The 21,734-nt window shown below is 35.7% G+C and overlaps 2 protein-coding genes across 5 annotated transcripts in view; both read right to left on the reverse strand.

The window, feature by feature from the left end:
• LOC126737981 (tetratricopeptide repeat protein 17-like) overlaps nucleotides 1–21,734 on the reverse strand; it is a 212,763-nt gene that overhangs the window by 97,340 nt on the left and 93,689 nt on the right. Inside the window, exon 12 of one of the 3 annotated variants that reach the window (XM_050443124.1) lies at nucleotides 17,037–17,055. The exons of 1 other annotated variant lie outside the window; for it this stretch is intronic. The gene's annotated coding sequence lies outside the window, so the exon portion shown is untranslated. Of the gene's footprint in view, nucleotides 1–17,036; nucleotides 17,056–18,331; nucleotides 18,526–21,734 lie in introns of those variants that run through there. One more of the 3 variants, XM_050443123.1, reaches the window with a different exon arrangement.
• LOC126737982 (uncharacterized) lies at nucleotides 9,039–13,688 on the reverse strand. Of its 2 annotated transcripts, XM_050443129.1 has the most exons (3): nucleotides 13,532–13,688; nucleotides 12,080–13,013; nucleotides 9,039–10,260 (listed from the first exon to the last, which is right to left on the reverse strand). In XM_050443129.1, the coding sequence occupies exons 1-2, from the start codon at nucleotides 13,686–13,688 to the stop codon at nucleotides 12,085–12,087; spliced, it is 1,086 nt and encodes a 361-aa protein (XP_050299086.1). In that variant the 3' UTR covers nucleotides 9,039–10,260; nucleotides 12,080–12,084. The 2 variants fall into 2 exon arrangements, with proteins under 2 accessions (XP_050299086.1, XP_050299087.1); XM_050443130.1 differs by having other exon boundaries at nucleotides 9,039–13,013.

Genomic DNA, 21,734 nt, shown 5'->3' on the forward strand with positions numbered 1-21,734 from the left:
AGCTCAGCTCTGGCAGATCACCGGGCAGAGATCGAGGTGGGTGGTGGGTGCCCGCAAGAGAGTTGCCTATCGCCAAAGCTCTGGCATGTGGTCATGGACGGTCTCCTATGGCGGCTTGAGCAGGAAGGGTTGTATGCGCACGTCTATGCTGATGCCCGACTGGTTATAGTCACAGACAAATTCATTGATGTAGTGTGTGATCGCATGCAAAGCGCATGCATGATCATTCAAAGGTGGTGCGTGAAAACAGGCCTTCTGTCAATCCTGACAAAACAGAGCTCATACTTTTCACGAAAAGAAGAAATCTTGCGGGACTAAGGCCGCCATTAATGTACCAGAAACCTTTGCACATCAGGCAAGAAGTCAGGTACAAAGCTAACGTGGAGTAAACATGGCACCGAAGCAGTCAACAAAGGAATCGCCATCTTGTGGCAACTTCAAAGGGTAGTTGGCAGGAAGTGGGGTATAAATCCAAACATCCTGCATCGGCTATATACTGCTGTAATCGGGTCTAGAATAGTGTACGGTTCGGTGGTCTGGTGGACGGCAACAAACAAGACTTCAAATGCTCAAAAACTAGCTAGGGTGGCCAGTCTCGGCATTACAGGTGCAATGAGAACCACACCAGGTGCAGCGCTTAACATCCTCCTGGGCTTGCCAAAACTCCCGCTGTGGTTCAGAGCGTGGCGTTAGCAACTTATATAAGGATGAAGGATAGCCCCACAAGGCATCGACTCGGGGTAGTAGGGCATACACATATCACCAAACTGGTAGAGAAGGAAATGCCAATGCTGCTGCCCCTCAATGAAAAGCCAGAGGACACTGCGTGGTTAGAAGGTTCATTTGAGGTTGACATAGCAAGCAGCGAAGAATGGCCCATAGAACAAAGAGGCTCGACCTTGCAGGGATTTGCAAATATGGTACACAGGCGGTTCAAGAATGGCCCACACAGGGCTGTCAGGAGCTGGGGTGTAGCGCAACGATATCGATCAAGGACAAGCTTTCTCGCTGGGAAGACATAGTTTTTCAAGCCGAAGTGTGCGCCATTCTGGAGGTGGCCACCAGGGAAGAGGTCTAAGAGGGCCTGGAGACTGAGATAATCATTTACTTCGACAGCCAGGCTGCGTTAAAAGAGATCCAAGCACCAATAACCAGCTCCAAACTGGCCCAATGCAGGGCTGGACACATTTTGGGTAAGAGGAAGACGATTCGAGTATGTTGGGTTCCCGAACACAGCGGAGTGGAGAGCAATGAGCGGGTGGAGAAGTTCGCGAGTCTCGGATCAGCTCTCTCACCGATTAACCCCAAACCCTACATTGGACTAAGAGGGATTATAGCAGACCTGACCAGAGTCCTAAAATATCACTGCAGACGCCACCAACACCTGCATGTCTTAGTGCCCAGCCCGTTGAGAGGTTCACATCCTTTAATAGGAGGACGGCCGCTTAGGGAGACTGCAGTTTAATTTGAATTGCCTCAAATATTGTTTTGACAAATAATGACAATTATCAATTGATACCAAATAATCTAATAGCATTATAAATAAATCATCAACGTCCGTGAAAAAAGTTAAATACGTTATATACATACGTTATATACGAAAACGTTATATACATAACTATCATTATCATCATACATACTATATTCTGGATAACGAAGAGGAGTACTGCCAGTCCCTGAGATGTAAAAGGCTAGTAAAGGTATGATATGTAAGATAGATGGTAAGATATGTAAAAGATGATCAATAAAATTTTATTTGTATGCATATACCGATTTTTAGTAATTTTTATTATTAAAAAACAACTGTTTTAGTTATAGTTTTTCAAATTATACAATAAATTTTAAAAAACCATATCTGGAAAGTAAAACTGTTTCTCAGTCAGGTGACCATCTGAGTAATTTTTGAGGATTAATTTTTTTAGATAATAGTTTAGGCTATCTAAAGAACGTATGTTACAGGTACAAATATGTTACTCTTTCCCTGGAGAATAAAATTTTTAAAATATGTCTCTATAAGCTTATTTTAAAAATATTGGTCTACTAATTATTATTCTAAAAATTTATGACATTAAACAGTATATACACAAGTATATATACAAGTATTTTAAGTTATTTAAAAAAAAACATGATTGTTAAACGTATAAGGAGATCTAAAGGTAAAGACGTATAACTCCATAATATATAAGAAAAATTATATTAAAACTTTAATTTTTTCTTCTTGCAAGCTATCCAGGAGATTTAAAATGAAATTAAGGCAACCCTTTTTTATTAGAAGCCACGAAGTTTGAAACCCACTACAGCTGCTGGACGCTGCACAAGAGAGAATTTCAAAACTCTTGTGCGTGTGACAGCGGCTATTGTGGGGATTCTTATTCTACAGTATTGGATCACACATCTAAAGAAATGCTTTAGAAGTCGATTAAAAAGGTAAGAATTAAGTAAAACCCAAACAGTTAAATATACATATCAAACTGATCTAGAGGACAAAGGTATTAAAAAAAAATTAAATAAAAAATTTGGAAATTATGTGAAAAATATTGAAACTGAACAGAACTGTACTCCAAAACCACAAAAGTTCCGGCTTAGTACGTATCAAATTTTTGAATGTTGTTGAATGAACGAAATACCAAAAATTCGCCATACCCTTCTTAAATCAGGACGTAAACCAAACACACGGTCTTGCCAATTTTGATTTTCTTTGACTCAACCTAATCTTCTTGCGTAAATACAAATATCAAAATGGTGTGTATTATTATTTTTTGGGTAGTGACACTAACTCCGTGAACATTTCAAAGCCCATTTTCTAGCTAGTTGACAGTAATATTATGATTTTGTATGCAGAAATGGATGCAGAATAATTAAAATTCTTAGTACCCTGGCACCAAAAATTGTACTGAATAAATTTTTCAGTCTACCAAATATGCTATGAAGAATTTAAACTATTTATTTCATATGAATAAGAAGAACTTAGGAAAAGGTATATTCAAAGAAATATCCATTAAACAATAAACGTAATTTATGGTGAGAACAAATTTTTTCCTCTAAAAATAAAAGGTTTTTTTCTTTGTCCCCTAGACTATTTTGATGTGTATTTGAGTATACAGGGTGTCCGGAAAAAGGAGGCCAATCCGTCGACCACAAATAGGGTGGACCAAAATAATGCGACTTTCGTTATGCCATTTTTTAATTGGGCGCTCGGTATTCAATATACAGGGCGTCAAAATAAGAAATATAGAATCGTTTTTTTTTAAATAAGTCGAGTGTTTCATAAGATATTAAATTAAAATTTGGTATGAGAAGGTTTTTTGGAACGAGAAATTGAAATCCGTTTACGGATTTGCTATACCTTGCAGAGGGCGCCACCTGCGATATATTGCATGCATTAAAAAAACCAAAACTTTTTTGTTTCTCTGTATAATAAAGTTCTAGTAAAAAAATCTAATTGTCTTGATCTCTAATCTTTTCTTGTAAAAAAAGTATTCTAAGTAAATGTCGGCCTGAGAATCCGTTTATTAGATATCTTAATTGTAAAATCTAGATACTTCCTTCTAAACAAATTGGCTTGGCTGACCTCGGGATCCAGTAACTTTTTACGTATTGTCAAAGTAACAAATTTAAACGCTTCTGACGCTCTTTACAAGCTTCTCAATTACTCCTAAAATAAATCTACAATTTTTAATTACATATTTGTATTTGGTGTGTTTTCTTATAACTTATAAAACCCTAATGGCTCATAGACCAAGAAATGTACCTTTTTCCGAAATGGCGGATATGTTTTTGATGTTTGGCAAGTTTTAAATATTATTATCCTAAAAGAAAATATTTTTGAAATTTGATTAACTGCCTAAGGGAGACTGAACGTTTCATCGAAAGACAGAAGGGTAATTGCGGCGGACCTCCTACGGTGCAATTAGGGCAAGAGGAAGAAATTTTAAGACTTGACGAAGAATCACCAAACATTAGTAGTAGGGTTTTGGCTGAATGGGTGAGAATTGAGAAAACCGAGACACAATTATGTGTCTCGGTTAAATAATTTAAATATTAATTCTAAAATATTAATTTTACGGAGTTTAACAACTTTACCCATTTCATCTTCACCCGAATACCCGACGATCCCGAGGCAAGACTTGCTTTTTGTACATGGTTATGTGAAATGAATAATAGAAATGTGGATTTTATAAGGGCTATTCTGTTTACTGACGAGGCCACGTTCACGAGAAACGGCATAACAAATATCCATAACGCACACATATTGGCTGAAGAGAATCCTAGGGCCATAGTTGAGACACATCATCAAGTGGGCAGGTGTTCTGGATAACTTTCTTTTAGGACCTGTCATTTTACCAGGTAATTTGACTGGTGATTAATTTCTGTTTTTTCTACAAGAAATGCTGTCCGATTTGCTTGATGATTTGCCTCTAAATTTAAGACAAAATCTTTGGTTTCAACTCGATGGTGCTCCAGCTCATTTTGCTATAAATGTTAGGAACTATTTACATCAAGTATTTTCTAATCGCTGGATTGGTAGGGGTCGAGATGCTCTTGTTCCGTGGCTACGCCGTTCGCCCGACCTTATACCTTTGGATTTTTTAGTCTGAGGATGTATGAAAGACTTTGTGGCAATGGCTCCGATTTTAAACGAGGATCATTTAAGGGAAAGAATCATTGTAGCTGGAGAGTATTTCAGGTTAAAACCAAATATTTTTCAAAGCCTTAGATTTTCATTAATAAAGAGGGCTCGTATGTGTATACAAGCAAATGGAGGTCACGTAGACAAATAATTTAGGGTAATTATTCTATGATTTTTATTATAATAAGTAATTTAGAAAAAATAATTAACGTTTATTTTGTTAACTTGTTAAAATGTATCTAGATTTTAAAATTAAGATATCGAATAAACGGATTCTCAGGCCGACATTTACAAAGAATACTTTTTTTACAAGTAAAGATTGGATAATTAGAATTTTTTACTCGAACTTTAATATACAAAGGTACAAAAAAGTTTTGGCATTTTTAACACATGCAATATACCGCAGGTGGCGCCCTCTGCGAGGTATAGCAAATCCGTGAACGGATTTCAATTTCTAGTTTTAAAGAAACCCCTCACACCAAATTTTAATTTAATATCTTATGAAACACTCGACTTATTAAAAAAAAAACGATTCTATATTTCTCATTTTGACGCCCTGTATATTGAATACCGGGCGCCCAATTAAAAAATGGCTTAACGAAAGTCGCATTATTTTGGTCTACCGTATATGTGGGCGGCGGATTGGCCTCCTTTTTCCGGACACCCTGTATATGTACATATTTTTTGCAGCCACAAAATTGTGTAGATAAAATTAGCAACTACGTAAATAAATGACTCTTTTAACAATATAAGTTCAACTTTAGTACGCAAAAGTTTGAGTCGTAGATCGCCCTTTGTTATTTTTAAAATATTTTTTTCGGAATCGAACGAATTCTGAGAACCTCGACGCAAATAGGAGCAATTTACGAGTGGATGACGTCGTTTGTGCGACACGGTTTGTGTTTTTGTTTTTTTCTTAAGTGTTATACAAACGTTTAGTTATTAATTTTTTAGGTAAATAATTTATAAACTGCACTAGCCTATTACCAATCTTTTGCTACTGTGGTATTTAGTTCTACTAGATCTAGTATAATATTTCCTAAATATATATTGACTTCAGCCTTACAAGAGTTTCTGGCCGATTTTCACAAAAATTACTGTACTATTTGACACTCCATTGAAGGTTTTGGTTCAATTATCAACAACTAGCAAATTCTCTTCTCGCGAGTTCGCTCGCTTTCATATTTCTGGGTTCAACGCTGTATCCCGATAACCAAGTTTTATATTATTACGGCTCCCCAGCTTCTCTAGTTCTAGTAGGCAGTTTCATGCCAGTATTCGATGTAGCCATGCTGTTCGCAAGTAGCTGCAATTAAGTGAAATGGCGGAGGTCCAGTAGCGTCTCCATGTTATTTTCATGACTTCTAATAGAGCACCTAGACAAGGTATAATCTCAGTATATCACCTGTCCTAATTAATATAAAACGGGATGAGTGTAATATAGTAAGTGTCTTTAGTCATTATGCCAGAGCTGCATACGTAATTGTTGGTAGCACTGCTCTAGTGCAGATCCCATGTACCATCTCGAATTGTGAGCCAGCCCCATATCTATCCATGCATTCATCTAACTTTCATATCGATGGTTTCCGAATGCTTGATTATTTTATCCAAATGTTGGTTCGAGTCCAGAGATACGACCAATTTAACTCCCAATAAAGGAATTTCTCTATGTTGTAGTGCTAGAGCGCTTAGCTAATTTCGGTCTTTTTATAAATAGCACTTTTGTAGATTTAAGACTGATCTTTAAACATTAAACAAGGAACATTTGGGACAGTGTTCGTTCAAAATTCTGACCACCCGCTTCAATGCAAGCGTGACAGCGTCGTACCATTTTCTCCTGCACACGTTAAAAAACTTCCGTAATTTCTTGAATTTTAGCAACAACCGCAATAATCCTTCCTACTAACTTTTCCTTTATTTGTACCGGAGTGTCGTACACAAGCGCGTTTATGTGACACCATAAAAAGAAGTCGCATGCGGTCAGGTCTGGTGAACGTGGAGGCCATGCATTTGGTGCGTCCCCGCCAATCATTCTTCCCTGATATGCCTGGTGCAGATGATCCCTTACGGCTAACAGGTGTGCTGTGGCTCTGCCGTGTTGGTACCACATGTTTTGTCTGACATTCAGGTAAACATTTTCTAGCAATTCGGAAAGCGTTTCTTGCAGAAATGTCAAGTAAATTTCTCCATTTAGTGGTGGCAACAGATACGGCCCAACCAGAGTATTATGAACAAATCCTGCCCAAACATTCACCATACGTTTTTGTTGAAAACCACGCAGGTAAAGAGCGTGGGGTAAACGTGGCTGTTGCGGCTGTGGAAAATCCCCCTCCCTCGCGGGTAAAGGCGGCTTCATTCGTAAACACCACTAAAGACAGAAATTCGGCGTCGCACCTCGTTTATCGTAAAAACCATTTACTACTCTACCCGAAGGAGATAATCCTCAGGCAGAAGTGCGTGTATCTTTTGAAAATGAAATGGATGCAGTTGTTCGTGTAAAATCTTCCGTACCCGAACATGTTTTATCCGCAACGAGTGCGCTACAGCTCGGGTACCTATTTATGGAAGGAGATTCGACAATTTGTGCTAAAATTTCCTCTTGCCTGGCTGGTACACGCACTGCGCGTGGTATTCTTAGTAAATCCGCAATGCGCGTCTTCCATTACCATCAGCAGCGCCATAAGCCAGGTGTAGATCTGCTAATTCAGCGAATGTAAAATTCTTAATTAAACTTTTAAACGGTTACACTACAATTTAGATTAAGTTAGGTTTTACCGTTGATTGAAGAGGCGTTCCCTTTTCAATTAACGGTTTTACACATTGCCACGACGCAATTATAAATGAGTAGCCTACGCAATGTGAGTGCGGCGATAGGTCTCGAACGTCAAAATTGATAGAGCTGGGCACTCAATATCGACATTATTTGTGTATGAATATATGTTAGCATTTTCTTAAAAATTAGCTACGTAAAGAATATCCACGGAAGGCACGGGCTCTCAAGAGTGGGGGGTACGGCGGAGGATTGCGTGCGAGTACCGCTCCGGGGCAGATTCGATGATATCCGCCTTGAGAGACGACACGCCTTACGTGGTAGATATTGTTGTCAACATTTGTATTTTTTTTATAAAAACTATATTAATTTCTAACATCAGAAGTGGGATCGGCCCATAAACACATTTAAGACTTAAATTTCAAAGATGAGTGCCGACGCGTTGCTAGAACTTTTTCAAAAACTGCAAGATTCGCTGCAGGCACCGCGACGCGCCAATGACGACGTCGCGCTACCGGTATTTGATCCTGACCGAGTAGATTCGGGTGCTTCGAATTGGTGTAGTGAAATTATGGAAATCAGTGCTGAACTTAAATGGAATCCAAGAGAAATGGTTGCACGGGCTGGGAAAGCCCTTCGGGGAGAAGCCCGCAAGTGGTTCGAAAACTGGCAACCGGACCAACGTGATTGGAAGACCTTTCAATCCACGATAGTGGATCTGTTTCCACCAAAGAGAAATTTGGCCGAAAAATTGAAAAATGCTGTTTTGCTTACAAGCGAGCCGTTTGCTACGTACTGTGAGTATGCAAGAGAAAAATTAATTTTATTCGAACGCACTAAAATCAATTTTACTGAGTTAGAATTAATTGAGCTTGTAATCGGTGAGATAAAAGATGTCTCTGTTAAAATGGGAGCGTTAAATAGCAACGTAAAAACAACAAGCGAATTGATTACTCTGCTTTCTGGTTATTTTAAAAACACGCGTAAGCGTATTTTGGAATTGCCCGAGTCTCCTTCAAGTACCGCTGGACCATCAAACAAACGTCCAAATCTTAAACGTTGTTTTAACTGTAATAAAGTGGGTCATTTAAAAGCCGAATGTAAATTGTCGGAAAAATTAAATTTTAATCGAGAATTAAAAGATTAATCGACTTACCTGGTAAGGAAGATCAATCTTAATTATTCGAGCATCGGAGTCCTTCTATGATAGTATATTGGTAGGTTCCATTTTCGACCTACGCGACGCACTGTGTTGAAAGAATGTGTAAAGTAAACATAAAATTCCCCAACCCCCGGGTACGATCGTAATCTAACCAGTTCATTAGTGTCGGAGCAAATCGCACTAAATAGGGTAATAAATGATAAATTTATGGGGTGGGGAGGGCCCTATCATAGAAGGACTCCGATGCTCGAATAATTAAGATTGATCTTCCTTACCAGGTAAGTCGATTAATCTTTTAATTATTCTTCGCATCTCCGTCCTTCTATGATAGTATATTGGTAGATGTTTGTAGATAAAATGAAGTGCGATTGTTGTACGGAATCAACAAATTTTATTATCTAGATAATAATTTGGTAATGAAAGAACTTAACTAAACTAAACACAAAATAAATTCTAAGATAGGGATATCTATTCTTTGTAAATTTTAACAAGAAAAAAAAAACTAATAATCCTAACTTACTACTAGAGGGTTTTTGGATAAATATCTTTTTTGGTACCAATATTTGACATAATATGAATATGAGTTTGATATAATACTCATACTTATATAATAATATATTTTACATAAGTTAAACAACATTACATAAACAAGCACACATTACATTAACAACATTAAATAAACAAGCTTTATGTACAGTTGTTTATTATACATTTTGAAAAATCTGCTGAGTTTTTAGATAAAGGCAAGTTATGAAATGTATTAAAAACAGTAGATTTTTCAGTCCATCCGGCTGTAATTCTAATAAGATCTATATCTAAACCACACCTAAACGCGGCTGATGTGGTTGCATGACGTACACTATGGGACTTAAAAATATCTGTATCTATCCCGCTTTTTCCCAAGACATCCTTTACCCATCGACTTATTGTCTGCGTTGATGCAGGGCGGTATGGTTTCATATGAGTTAATATAAGTGTGTTAATAAAACGACGGCGTGTTTCTGTAACTTTAATATAATGTTTTATTGTTGAAGCTATACATAACTCAGGTTTATTTTTAAAATATGGGAAAACTAAAAACGGTTATTTTTTACCTAGGCCAGATGTTTTGACTCTATCTGAAATGCGAATTTCAATAGCGTCAGATTTTTGTTTAATATTCTTTAGAGTTATTTTAGAGAGAGTTTGAATTCTTTGACCTGAAGTTAAAAGCAACAAAGTTGTTAATTTAAGAGATAGATCTTTAAACGATAAGGATTCTAAGGGAAAAAGCGTTGACAAATATTCCAGTACTGGGTGTGGGTCCCAGGTTGCTGAATATCTAGGCCTTACCGGATTTCTATTGTATAGTCCTTTAAAGAATCTTTTTAAATTTTTTTCTTCTGATTCATTAAATGTAAAAATTAGTGAGAAAGCTGATCTGTATGAGTTTAGGGATGAATAAGAAAGGCCCAGATTGAATTGTTCGACTATAAAGTCTAATATTGAATTAAAGTTCATAGAATGAGGATTTTTATTTTTTATTGTACAGTGCTGCCACCATTTTTTGTAACAAGTACTATATTGTTTTAATGTGTTTTTTTGTATGGAGGAAAGCATAATTGGGATTGTCGATTCTGGTATACCCTTAAGCCTTAGCGATTCCCAGATAATTTCCCGGCCACCAGGGAAAGATATTGGTGAAGGGGATGATTGTCCCTAAAGGGAAAAGAAATAAGGTTATAATCAGGTGGAAATACCATCGGTTTGTCTATTAATAGTTTAAAGAACAATGGGTACCACGGTTGAGTGGGCCAGTTAGGAACTATTAAGATACCAGTCGCCTTATCATTAACTATTTTTTGAAGAATTTTTCCAATTAATAAGAATGGTGGAAAAGCATAAAAGAAAATGCCTTGCCAGCTTATTGTTAAGGCATCTACACAAAAACAATCGGGATCAGGGCCCCAAGAAATGTACTTTGCACACTTTGTATTTATTTCGGAAGCAAACAGATCTATTTGAGGAACACCGAATTGTTTTGTTATTTTGTAATATATTTTATTGTTTAATTTAAACTCACTGTTTACTGATTTAATTCTAGACAAAAAATCTGCCTCAAAATTGTCTTTTGTACTAACATAAGACGCAAAAATAAATATATTTCTTGATTCACACCAATCCCAAATTTTTCTGGTAATATTATTTAAATGCGAATATTTCGTGCTACCCATTCGATTAATACATGCCACGGCCGTAACGTTGTCAATGCGTAATAAAATTTTACAGTCAGATTTGTCTTTTGCCAAACATTTTAAACCATAGTATGCTGCACATAATTCTAGCCAATTTATATGGCGAAGCTTTTCCTTGTGGTTCCAGAACCCATTTGCTTGTGAAAATTTGCAACAAGCGCCCCAACCAGTATTGGAGGCATCTGAAAAAATTTCTAAGGAAAACGATTGTTGTGTTAATTCTTTTTCAGATGTATTAATATGAATTAACCACCAATTTAATTCTTGTTGTAATTTAGACGGAATTATCATTTTCTTGTTAAAATTATTATTATTTAATTTTAGAGCTTTCTGTTTTACTATTTCAAACGGTGTTATATGTAACCAGCCATAGGTCTGTGTAGGTGCTATTGAAACTAATTTTCCCACAAGACGAGCAAAATTTCTTATTTTACAGGTTTTAATTTGTTTAAATTTTTTGAGTAATTTTATAAGTGTTATTATTTTTTTTCTATAGGTAGACCTAATGACATATTTTTTGAATTAAACACAAATCCTAAAAATTCAATTTTTTGAATCGGATTTAGTATACTTTTTTCTTCATTAATTATAAATCCTAGAGAGACTAGTAGGTCTATTGCCATAGCTACAGAATGGGTACATTCATTTAAAGTTTTACCAAAAAATAAAATATCATCAAGAAAAATTACCATTATTACATCTTTTTGTCGTAAATACTTTACAACTGGTTTTAAAAGTTTTGTGAAGGTTAGAGGGGCTATGTTCAAACCAAAAGGAAGGCAATTAAATTCAAATAACTGATTACTAAATGAAAACCTTAAATATTTTTTATACTGCGAGTGAATGGGCAAAAGATAGTATGCGTCTTTTAAATCTAATTTGGCCATAAAACAATTAGGTGTTATTAGATTTAGCGCACTACGATAATCTTCCATTTTAAAATGATTGATATTAATAAAGCTATTAAGTTTCTTAAGATTTAAGATAAATCTATGTTTTCCACCTGGTTTTTTAATTAAAAAATGTGGGGATAAAAATTGTCCTTTTGTGTATTTACATTTTGATATAACTCCCTTTTCAAGTAAATTATTAATTTCTGTTAAGTATAACTGTTGTTGCTCACTAGAAAGGTGTTCTTTTGGAAAATTATATTGTTGTGGAGTTCGACTAAAAGGTAACTTTATTCCGCTTATCCACTTCAAAACCCTTAAATATGTTGTTATTTTTTGCCACTTGGGTTTAAAATATTTAATTCTACCTGCCAGATTATTAAGGCCTTTTACCTTCACTATTTTTGGTAGCGAGAGCTGGTTTTCCTCTGGTCTTTCTTGTAAAACTGATGTCTGTCCTGGCTCCTCGTCTGCTTCTCGTTCTGATAACGCCTGGTCGCTTGTGTCTTCCCGCTTCGTGTGTAGGGTGTCTTTCTGTCCTCTTTGGTTTTTCCCCTCGAGTATTGGCGCTGGTAGTTTAAACGATTATTATTTATGCCAGATGGTCCTGCTACAACCGGGTTTACTTTTTTCTGATTAAAAAGCTCTTCAGCTGCTTTTTTCACTTCTTTGGATGATCTGACTTTTATTAAAAAGTCTTTTCCAAATAAAAATTCATCACTTTTGTTTTCACTTGCTGCTCGCCGTCCTTCTTCATTTAAATGAGGTGATATTTCAAATTTTCTTTTTAGTGTAAGTGTATAATGTGTATTAGCCATTAACTGACAAGCGTCTACAATTTTTTCCAAATTTTCATTTGAGATTATTAATTCCTTATTGGGATCCTTCAGTTTTTCACTTAGGATTGATCCTAAGGCTGCCAAGCTGGCACCGATCTGTCCCTGAATATTTACTAAAAATTGGTCGTTTTTAATATTTTTTGTAGGAAGTAAACTCTTAATTTCGTCATTAATAAGGGGAGGAGTCAATGTTTTACAATTATTCGGTAATTTATACTTTTGTAATAATTCTTTTCTTGTTTCAGTGGGTAAACCATCCTTTAAGTAAGCTAGCCACCTAACAGCAATTTCCTCATGTACATCAGGGCCTAAGATACTTTCAGTATTAGGATGTTCTTTTAATAAATGAATAACAGATAGGGAATCTTCTGCTGCTATCGGCACAGCAGGCACCTGAATATTATTAGCACCTATCTCATTAGGTGCTGATGGACTGTTTTCCCCTTCCTCCATTTCTTCAGATTGACTGGAATATGAAGAAGGTTTTTCTGAAGAAAAGAGAGAAACAATTATAATAAAATACAACTTTTTAGTCAAGACAACCAAAAAGAAGCATAATTAACACAATTATTAGCTTAATTTATTTTGCGGCTAATATAATATACGACTCCTGGTTAATCTAAGTCCAAAACAACTAGATACCAGTATTTATTTTAAAATATAAGCAACGCACTTATATTTTAAAATATGGCCTTTTATTAAAAGCGTACAAGATGATACGTCAAAACAACTACCATACTCTCACTTTGCATATCTGAGTTTACATAAGTCAAAACAACTACATAAATCTCTTAGCATAAGGGTCAAACTGCTGACATAAAGCATATGGCCTATGGCCTAAATACTATGGCCTTAAAACCCGCAAATACTATCTAATTGTGTTAATATAAACATTTCTATTTATTTTTTTTTTCCTCACGAACAGAGCAATAAAACCCCGTGAAGGGTTTTTCTGAGCTGCAGGTAGTTTTCTGTCTAAAAATAATATTACATTTGAATCACATACCTGATTGTATAGATGATACATCCGATAATGATGAATCAGATTCTTCTTCCGAATTTATTTTCCTCTCTAAGCGTGATAGCATATTTTTAATCACTTTTAATTGGCCTGCGAGGCCTCTTTTCGATTTTGACCGTTTTTTTGGGAAAACTTTCGGCATCGTGCGCGTTTTAAATTTCAACACTTACGTACGCGACGGCACTTAAAAATGAACTGGTTAGATTACGATCGTACCCGGGGGTTGGGGAATTTTATGTTTACTTTACACATTCTTTCAACACAGTGCGTCGCGTAGGTCGAAAATGGAACCTACCAATATACTATCATAGAAGGACGGAGATGCGAAGAATAATTAAAACCAAATACTACTAAGCAGTGCGGGTTTTGTAAGAAAATGGGTCACGACTCTGATTCATGTTGGGCAAAACAGCGTATCGATAAAAATAAATTATCACACGTAAATTGTTGTAAGGGTGTAAATTCATTTAATAATTTAACGCTAACCGTGATTAAAGGCACCCCAGTACATTGTTTGATTGATACCGGGTCCACCTGCTCCCTAATGTCAGAAAAAACGGCAAATTTAATTGGCTGTAACGTTGAATATTATGTTACGTCGTTAAAAGGATTAGGGGGTGGTCAAGTATCAACTTATGGTAAAACTGTGGTTACTGTAGAATGCGAAAATGTTTCAATCGAGATTTGTTTCTTCCTTGTGCGAAATCATCAATTAGAATATGAAGCGATAATAGGTAGAGACGCGGTACATTACAATGATATAACTATTTCGGTTGACAAAGACGGAATTGACATAGTCCGTAATAAATCTGGTCCAAATTATGTTTATATTTTGTCTGAGCTGGGTGACGGCGCCGGCGATATCTTAAACGATATTATCATGGGTACTCTTGAAGGTGAAGAACGTAATAAATTATTTAAATTGCTTGAAAAGTATAGAGAGATTATTACTTTTGGAAATGCTGTACGTTGTATTAATACGACAGAATTTAAAATTGATCTAAAAAATGATTGTATTATAAATTATCGCCCGTACAGATTATCTATAATTGAACGAGAAAAGGTCAGAAATTTAGTGAAAGATTTATTACGGAACAATATCATTCGGGAAAGTAATTCTTCTTTTGCAAGCCCTGTTATTTTAGTTAAAAAGAAAGACGGGGGAGATAGGCTGTGTGTAGATTTTAGGGCCCTTAACCGTAATACTCAAAAAATAAGATATCCATTACCACTAATTGAAGACCAGTTAGACCGCTTAGGTAAGGGTAAATTCTTTATAACCCTCGACATGGCATCTGGTTTTCACCAGATACCAATAGCCGAGGATTCGATTCCAAAAACTGCCTTCGTTACTCCCGATGGGCACTACGAGTACTTAAGGGTACCCTTTGGCCTAGCTAATGCACCAGCTGTATTTCAAAAAGCTATAAACCAGGCTTTAGGGCCTCTTAAAGACTCTATTGCCCTTGTGTACCTCGATGACATACTGATCCCCTGCCCCAATATTAATGAGGGTTTGAATTTCTTAGAACAAGTGCTAGAAGCTTTAGCCAAAGCGGGTTTTTCTCTAAATATTAAAAAATGCCGTTTCTTTGAAAAAAGCGTTGATTATTTGGGTCGAAATGTATCAGCTGATGGTATTAGACCTGGTAAAAGCAAAATATTAGCTTTAATAAATTCCCCTTTACCTACTAACGTTAAGGAGGTTAGACAAATGATGGGACTTGCCAGCTATTTTCGTAAGTTTGTCCCTGAATTTGCAAGCAGGACCGCATGTATTACAAAATTGACTAAAAATAGCGTTAGCTGGGAATGGGGTGAAGAACAAAATGTGGCACGAAATTACATTATTAACCATCTAAGCAGCGAACCGTTGTTTACTGTCTTTGATCCTACTTTACCAACGGAATTACATACTGACGCCAGCTCCATCGGATATGGAGCAGTGTTATTTCAAAAACATAACTCCGAATCTCGTGTTGTTGCGTATTTTAGTAAGAGAACCACCCCGGAAGAATCTCGGTACCATTCTTATGAGCTGGAGACGTTAGCCCTTGTTAACGCGATTAAACATTTTCGTGTTTATCTATTAGGCATTAAATTTAAGGTCATTACAGACTGTAACGCTATAAAAGCTACAGCTCATAAGAAGGACCTTCTTCCACGCGTTGCAAGATGGTGGATTTATTTGCAGGATTTTGATTTTAGCGTTGAGTATCGTAAGGGTAAATATGTTCAGCATGCCGATTATTTTAGCAGGAATCCACCATCTGAAGGTCATTGTGTAAATATTATACATCAAAGTTCGTGGCTTGAAGTCGAACAGACTAAAGACAACGAAGCTCAGGATTTAATTATTAAGTTGAATACAGGGGAACCGGGAGTAGTTTCGGATTATGATATTAAAGATTCGTTGCTCTGCAGAAAAATTGATAAAAATGAGTTACGATATTTTGTCCCAAAGGGCTCTCGCTTTGGGTTAGTCCGCATGTATCATGATGAACTTTGTCATATTGGGGTGGATAAAACAATAAGCAAAATTAGAGAGCAATTTTGGTTTCCTCGAATGAACGCTTTCGTACGAAAATACATTTCACATTGCTTAAACTGTGTCTCTAATAAAAAGTTACCTGGCCCTAAGCAAGGTTTTCTTCACTCAATCGATAAGAAACCAATTCCTTTCCATATAATTCACGCAGATTGTGTTGGACCCTTTAAGACTACGTCTGACGGTTACAAACACATTTTGTTACTTATGGATGGCTTCACCAAATACATTTTCTTAATTCCTTTAAAGTCATTAACTGGTGTCGAAATGCGTGATAAATTAGAATTGTATTTAACTTTATTTGGAACGCCTTCGTTAATAATAATTGACAGGGGCACAAATTTTACGGATAAAAATGTAACACAGTTGATAAAATCTTTTAAAATAGAGCACCACTTGGTAGCAACAGGAGCGTCAAGAGCAAACGGACAGGTAGAGCGATATGTGGCTACTGTTACTACTATGCTCAGAGCGGAAATAAACAACGGGTCAGAATGGACGAGAGCAGTTCCAAAAATACAGCTTACTTTAAACAGTTCTATACAAAAATCTACGGGGTTTTCACCATTAAGATTACTAATAGGTGTCAACGCAAATAACGCTCCTATACAGGGATTAATTGACTCTATAGGTGGAGGGGTTCATTGTAATCTTGATATTGCTAGTGATAGAGCTCTTGCATACAGCAGGCTACAGCAAAATGCGGCTGCTCAGAAGAAAAGGTTTGACGAACATCGCCGTAATAACCATATATTTCTAATGAACGATTTTGTATTCGTTCCAAAATCAAACGCGAGGGCAGCAAAATTAGAGCCTGAATTTCGAGGCCCCTACAAGATTGTTGAAATCTTACCTGGTGATCGATTTAAAGTCGAGAATAAGCGTTTTAAACGCGGTCCCCTGATAATCGCCAAAGATCATCTCAAACTTTGGCCTGGAGAGTGGACTGATGAATTTGTTTCTGAAAACGAAAATGGTAAGCCTTGTATTGTTTTTTTTTTTGTCTCTTTTGTGTATGGATGAGCCAGTGTTAGCATTTATTTTGCACAATACTGGGGATTTGCTATTTTATTAATTTTGTTAAATGTTGGACGGATATTGTTGAAATCCGAGGAACATGAACAGAATTTTAATTAATTACTTTTGCTAAAATGTTGGACGGATATTGTTGAAATCCGAGGAACATGAACGGAATTTTAATTAATTACTTTTGCTAAAATGTTGGACGGATATTGTTGAAATCCGAGGAACATGAACAAAATTTTAATTAATTACTTTTGTTAAAATGTTGGACGGATATTGTTGAAATCCGAGGAACATAAACAATCTTATTGTTTCAAGTACAAAAGGTGGAAACTTTACTAAAGATTGAGAAACGTAGTTTAAAAATTAAAAAAAAAAATTGGCAAGATTTTAATGCTGCATGGGCACACTTGAAAACTGGGGTTTAAAAAGGTTTTCTTTCGTTGTTACAGAAAATGAGACCCAACAGTAGCTGTGTGCGAGTTGCGATGTTCTAAGCGGTGTTGTTACTGCGTTGTCTACGCCTAAACATCACGCCTTTTCGATTTAGTAGCTATTTAGAAGTAGTTTGTTATTGCTAAAAAAAAAAAAAGTATTTTATATTGTGGCATTATATCATAATAAGTAAGACATTCATTGTATATTTTAACCTCGTAATATTTTGATTATACTTTTTACAGTGGCAATTCATGCTGTTTTTATTTTATATGACTCAAAAAGAATTGTTGGTAAGCATTGGAGGTATTTCGAGAGCGAAATACAGGTCAGTCTGGCCGTGTTAGCATTTTCTTAAAAATTAGCTACGTAAAGAATATCCACGGAAGGCACGGGCTCTCAAGAGTGGGGGGTACGGCGGAGGATTGCGTGCGAGTACCGCTCCGGGGCAGATTCGATGATATCCGCCTTGAGAGACGACACGCCTTACGTGGTAGATATTGTTGTCAACATTTGTATTTTTTTTATAAAAACTATATTAATTTCTAACATATACATATGTTAAACTTTTTTCTTGTGATACCTATTAATAGCGAATTAAGGCGCATGCGCCTCTGGGTTAATAAGTAAGACATTTGTTTTGGCAAGATCTGCCCACCCTTACATTTTGACACAATAGTTTCGGAACACCCTGTATATAGAGGTATAAACGCTACACTGCCTGACTGCCATCTCACGGAAATAAAAGTGATAATGGCGCTCATCAACTTGGTTAGCTTACTTAGTGTCTCGTCCTTGTTGCATCGTCGCTATAATTATTTTATCAGGTACAGCAGATTTGTCAAATATGCTTAGGTCCCACTTGACCTTTTCATTTTGTCAATATCTTTTTGACAACTTCACAGTTGTCCTCTATGATAGGCTCGTTCTAAAATAGCCTCGTAGCTATTGATTTGGTCCTTTAAAATGTTTCCTACAAAGTGAACCAAAAATAGTTCGGTCAATGTGTCTATTTATCTAAATGTGTACTAATTTTTGTCTTAGCAAATTGAGTTATTTATATTGAGTTGTTATATTTATTCTAATGCTGGTTTTACAGACATAACAATGTCTAAAACCCGCATAGAATTGTAATCTTAAAATGTTTATGTATGCTGTGTTTTGCATAATGAAAATTAAAGCGTTATTCTAATAAAAAATAAAATATCAACTCTGATTAAAATATAATAAAAAATCAGAAATAAAACTCTAATAAACAAACTTAACAACATATCATTTTTTAAAGAAAAGGCTCAAATAAACCGCCTTCTTTCGCTAAACAAAAACTTAACCTATCGTAAAAGCTATTTCGCACCTTCAAAAGAGTTTCAGGTAAAAGAAAGAATTGGCACCTTTGACAATTTTATTTCGCAACTCCTCTAAATTTGTGGCCTACTAAATTCGTGCTTTTAAATGGTCTGCTTAAGGTAACCCCACAGATAAAAGTCATTTGGAGATAAATCTGGAGATCTAGGCCATTTAATATCGCCAGTCCCACTAATAAGGCGGTTAGGAAAAGTATTTGTTAAAAATTCTTTTACCCTAGCCGCGTTATGAGCAGGACAGCCATCTTTCTGAAAATAAACTGATCCCAGGTCTACATCAGGTAGGATTTGAATGGCAGGAAGAACTTGGTTTTGCAGCAATTCAAGGTACTTTTGGGCGTTTAAAGTGCTATCAATAAAAAATGGCCCTATAACATTGTCGCCCAAAATACCTGCCCAAACATTCAATTTCTGAGGATACTGGGTACGAAACTGAAAACTTCTGTGCTCGTTTTCCTGAGACCAATAACGAACAATGGAAGGATTGTGTTTGCCATGTAATAGAAAAGAATATTCATCAGAAAACAAAATATTTTTAAAAAAATATTCGTTTTCATTTGCCTTTTCTATCATGGTTTCACAAAATTCCATTCTTCGCCACTGGTCTTCAGGAAATATTTCCTAAATTTTTGAATACTTGAAACATTTGTACCCATATTTTTTCCAGATACGAGCAACAGTTTTATTGCTCATTCCCAGTTCCTCTCCAACACTTCTAGTGGACCGTGTCGAATCAAGTTCTAAGGTAGGTACTGCAAACCATTTCTTCCCGCCGTTCTATATCCTGGACCACTTCAACAGGTGGTTCTTGACGTTTTGTGTGGCATTTTTTACAATCTTGAAGACAAAAAGATGTTTCAAAATTTGTAGCCACATATAAAACCGTTTTTGCACAAAGAATCGTCTATTCTCAAATGTCACTGAAAACAAATCTCTACATTGTACTGCCGAATTGCCTCCATAAAACCATTTAATTAGTTGAACTCTTTCGGAAGGGGTATAAACAGCCATAGTGAAAAAAACACGAAAATAACGCTCAAAAATTATTAATGCAACGTGCAGTAACACAGCAAAGTGAGGTCTGCTGACTCCCGGTTCAAAAAATAAAAACGAAAAATTCCGCCGCCTGTATATGTATATCTGTGGAATCTGTATATGTGACGGCGCACGAAAAATTCCACCTAAGCGTCCAAAAATCTAATTTTTCATTTTAAATTAATTCATATAGATGATTTTGACCTAATTTTTAACGTTGTGCAATCGAAAAATTTTTATTACTTTAAATAATGGAGAATTTCATAGTTTGCTAGATCCCACTGTTTTTTCACGTGCGCACGTCTTTTTTATATATTTTAAATATTGATCGCCGAGGATTGACCAATTGAAGATCATTACAAGAACGAGCTGAATCAAAATTCTTGTTTGTAAGGCTTTACAGTTGCATTTAGTGTATTTATGATTATATTTTAATATTGGTGATATATATGAATTATTCTCAAACTGTGCCAGTGTAAATAGGTACAATCATTGTACTAACTAGTTTAAATATATCTATAAGCTGTTAAACATCGACAGAACTATGGTTTACTGATTGCATGGCTTATTTAACATGACAAGCACAAATCAAACCTGGCTCCAAGACAGATGTAGTGTTGATACGGGGGACCTATGTAGATCTGTTTAAGGGTAGAAGTCAATGTAGATGTAATGGAACTTATCGGACATCTATGATGTGAAAAAATTTCTTCTTTTTGTAGTACTAGATCACAAACGCTATGTTAAATGAGTATAAGCATTAATGGCTAAATTTTAACCTTATACTTGAATACATTTTTACAGAAATGCATGCATATAATATGTAGAGTATTATAGACCAAGATAGCAAAGGAAATCTTAAGACTTAAAGTCGAAATTATACCCATTTGTAATGACGTCATTTTTGTTTATCTTTGTTTAGCATATTCCAAACAGCGGCGACAACAAACTTTTGAAAAAAATTGGTGTCTGATGAATCTTTTCATATCATCTTTCATCACATTCATCTTTTATATACTAGGTTATGTGACATATCCGTCACTGTCCATCAAAAATATTGGTTTGTCAACTTGTTCTTAAAAGTTATTTCGAAAGTGTTAGATAATGCCTAAAAAAAGATATAATAGGTATAATGAACAATCGCAGCTGATAATTTTAAATATATTGGCTTTTTTTCAACTGGAAAAGGAACAAGTCCGAAACGGAATTGCACTTCAAATTGCGAATGTGATACAGCGACCCGCAGATGCAACAAAATTGAGCACAACAACGATCGCAAATATAAAGAAGAATGGGATAAAATCAGATCAGGATTACGCAACCCGTATATCTTCCAAGCAAAAGATAGCAAAAACCATAATTACAACATATTTGAAACATAGAATTCGGGACACAATTTATTCTATGTACGCCAGAAAAGAATATGTAATATTGGCAACAATAAGAGAAAAATTCAGGGAAGAAATTGAATATTTTGAGTTTTCCATTGACTCCTTAAGAAGATGGATTAATAGTATAGGCTTCAAGTGGAAAAAATCAAATAACAGAAAATATTTGATGGACTTGCCAAATATTGTTCATAAAAGAATCATTTTTTTAAGGGAGTATATCAAAAATAGAAATGTAGGTTCGGAAGGTTTTACTCCAGGTTTCATTGACGAGACTGGGATTTTTAGCAAGGGATCATTTCGTAGTAGCTGGCAAGATGATACCAAGCACACGGATTCAAGGAAAAACAGTGAATGTAAAAATTATCTGGTTATCTTTTTAGATTTTTTTTTGA

Source organism: Anthonomus grandis, chromosome 6, assembly GCF_022605725.1.
Source record: "Anthonomus grandis grandis chromosome 6, icAntGran1.3, whole genome shotgun sequence".
NCBI lineage: Eukaryota > Metazoa > Arthropoda > Insecta > Coleoptera > Curculionidae > Anthonomus > Anthonomus grandis.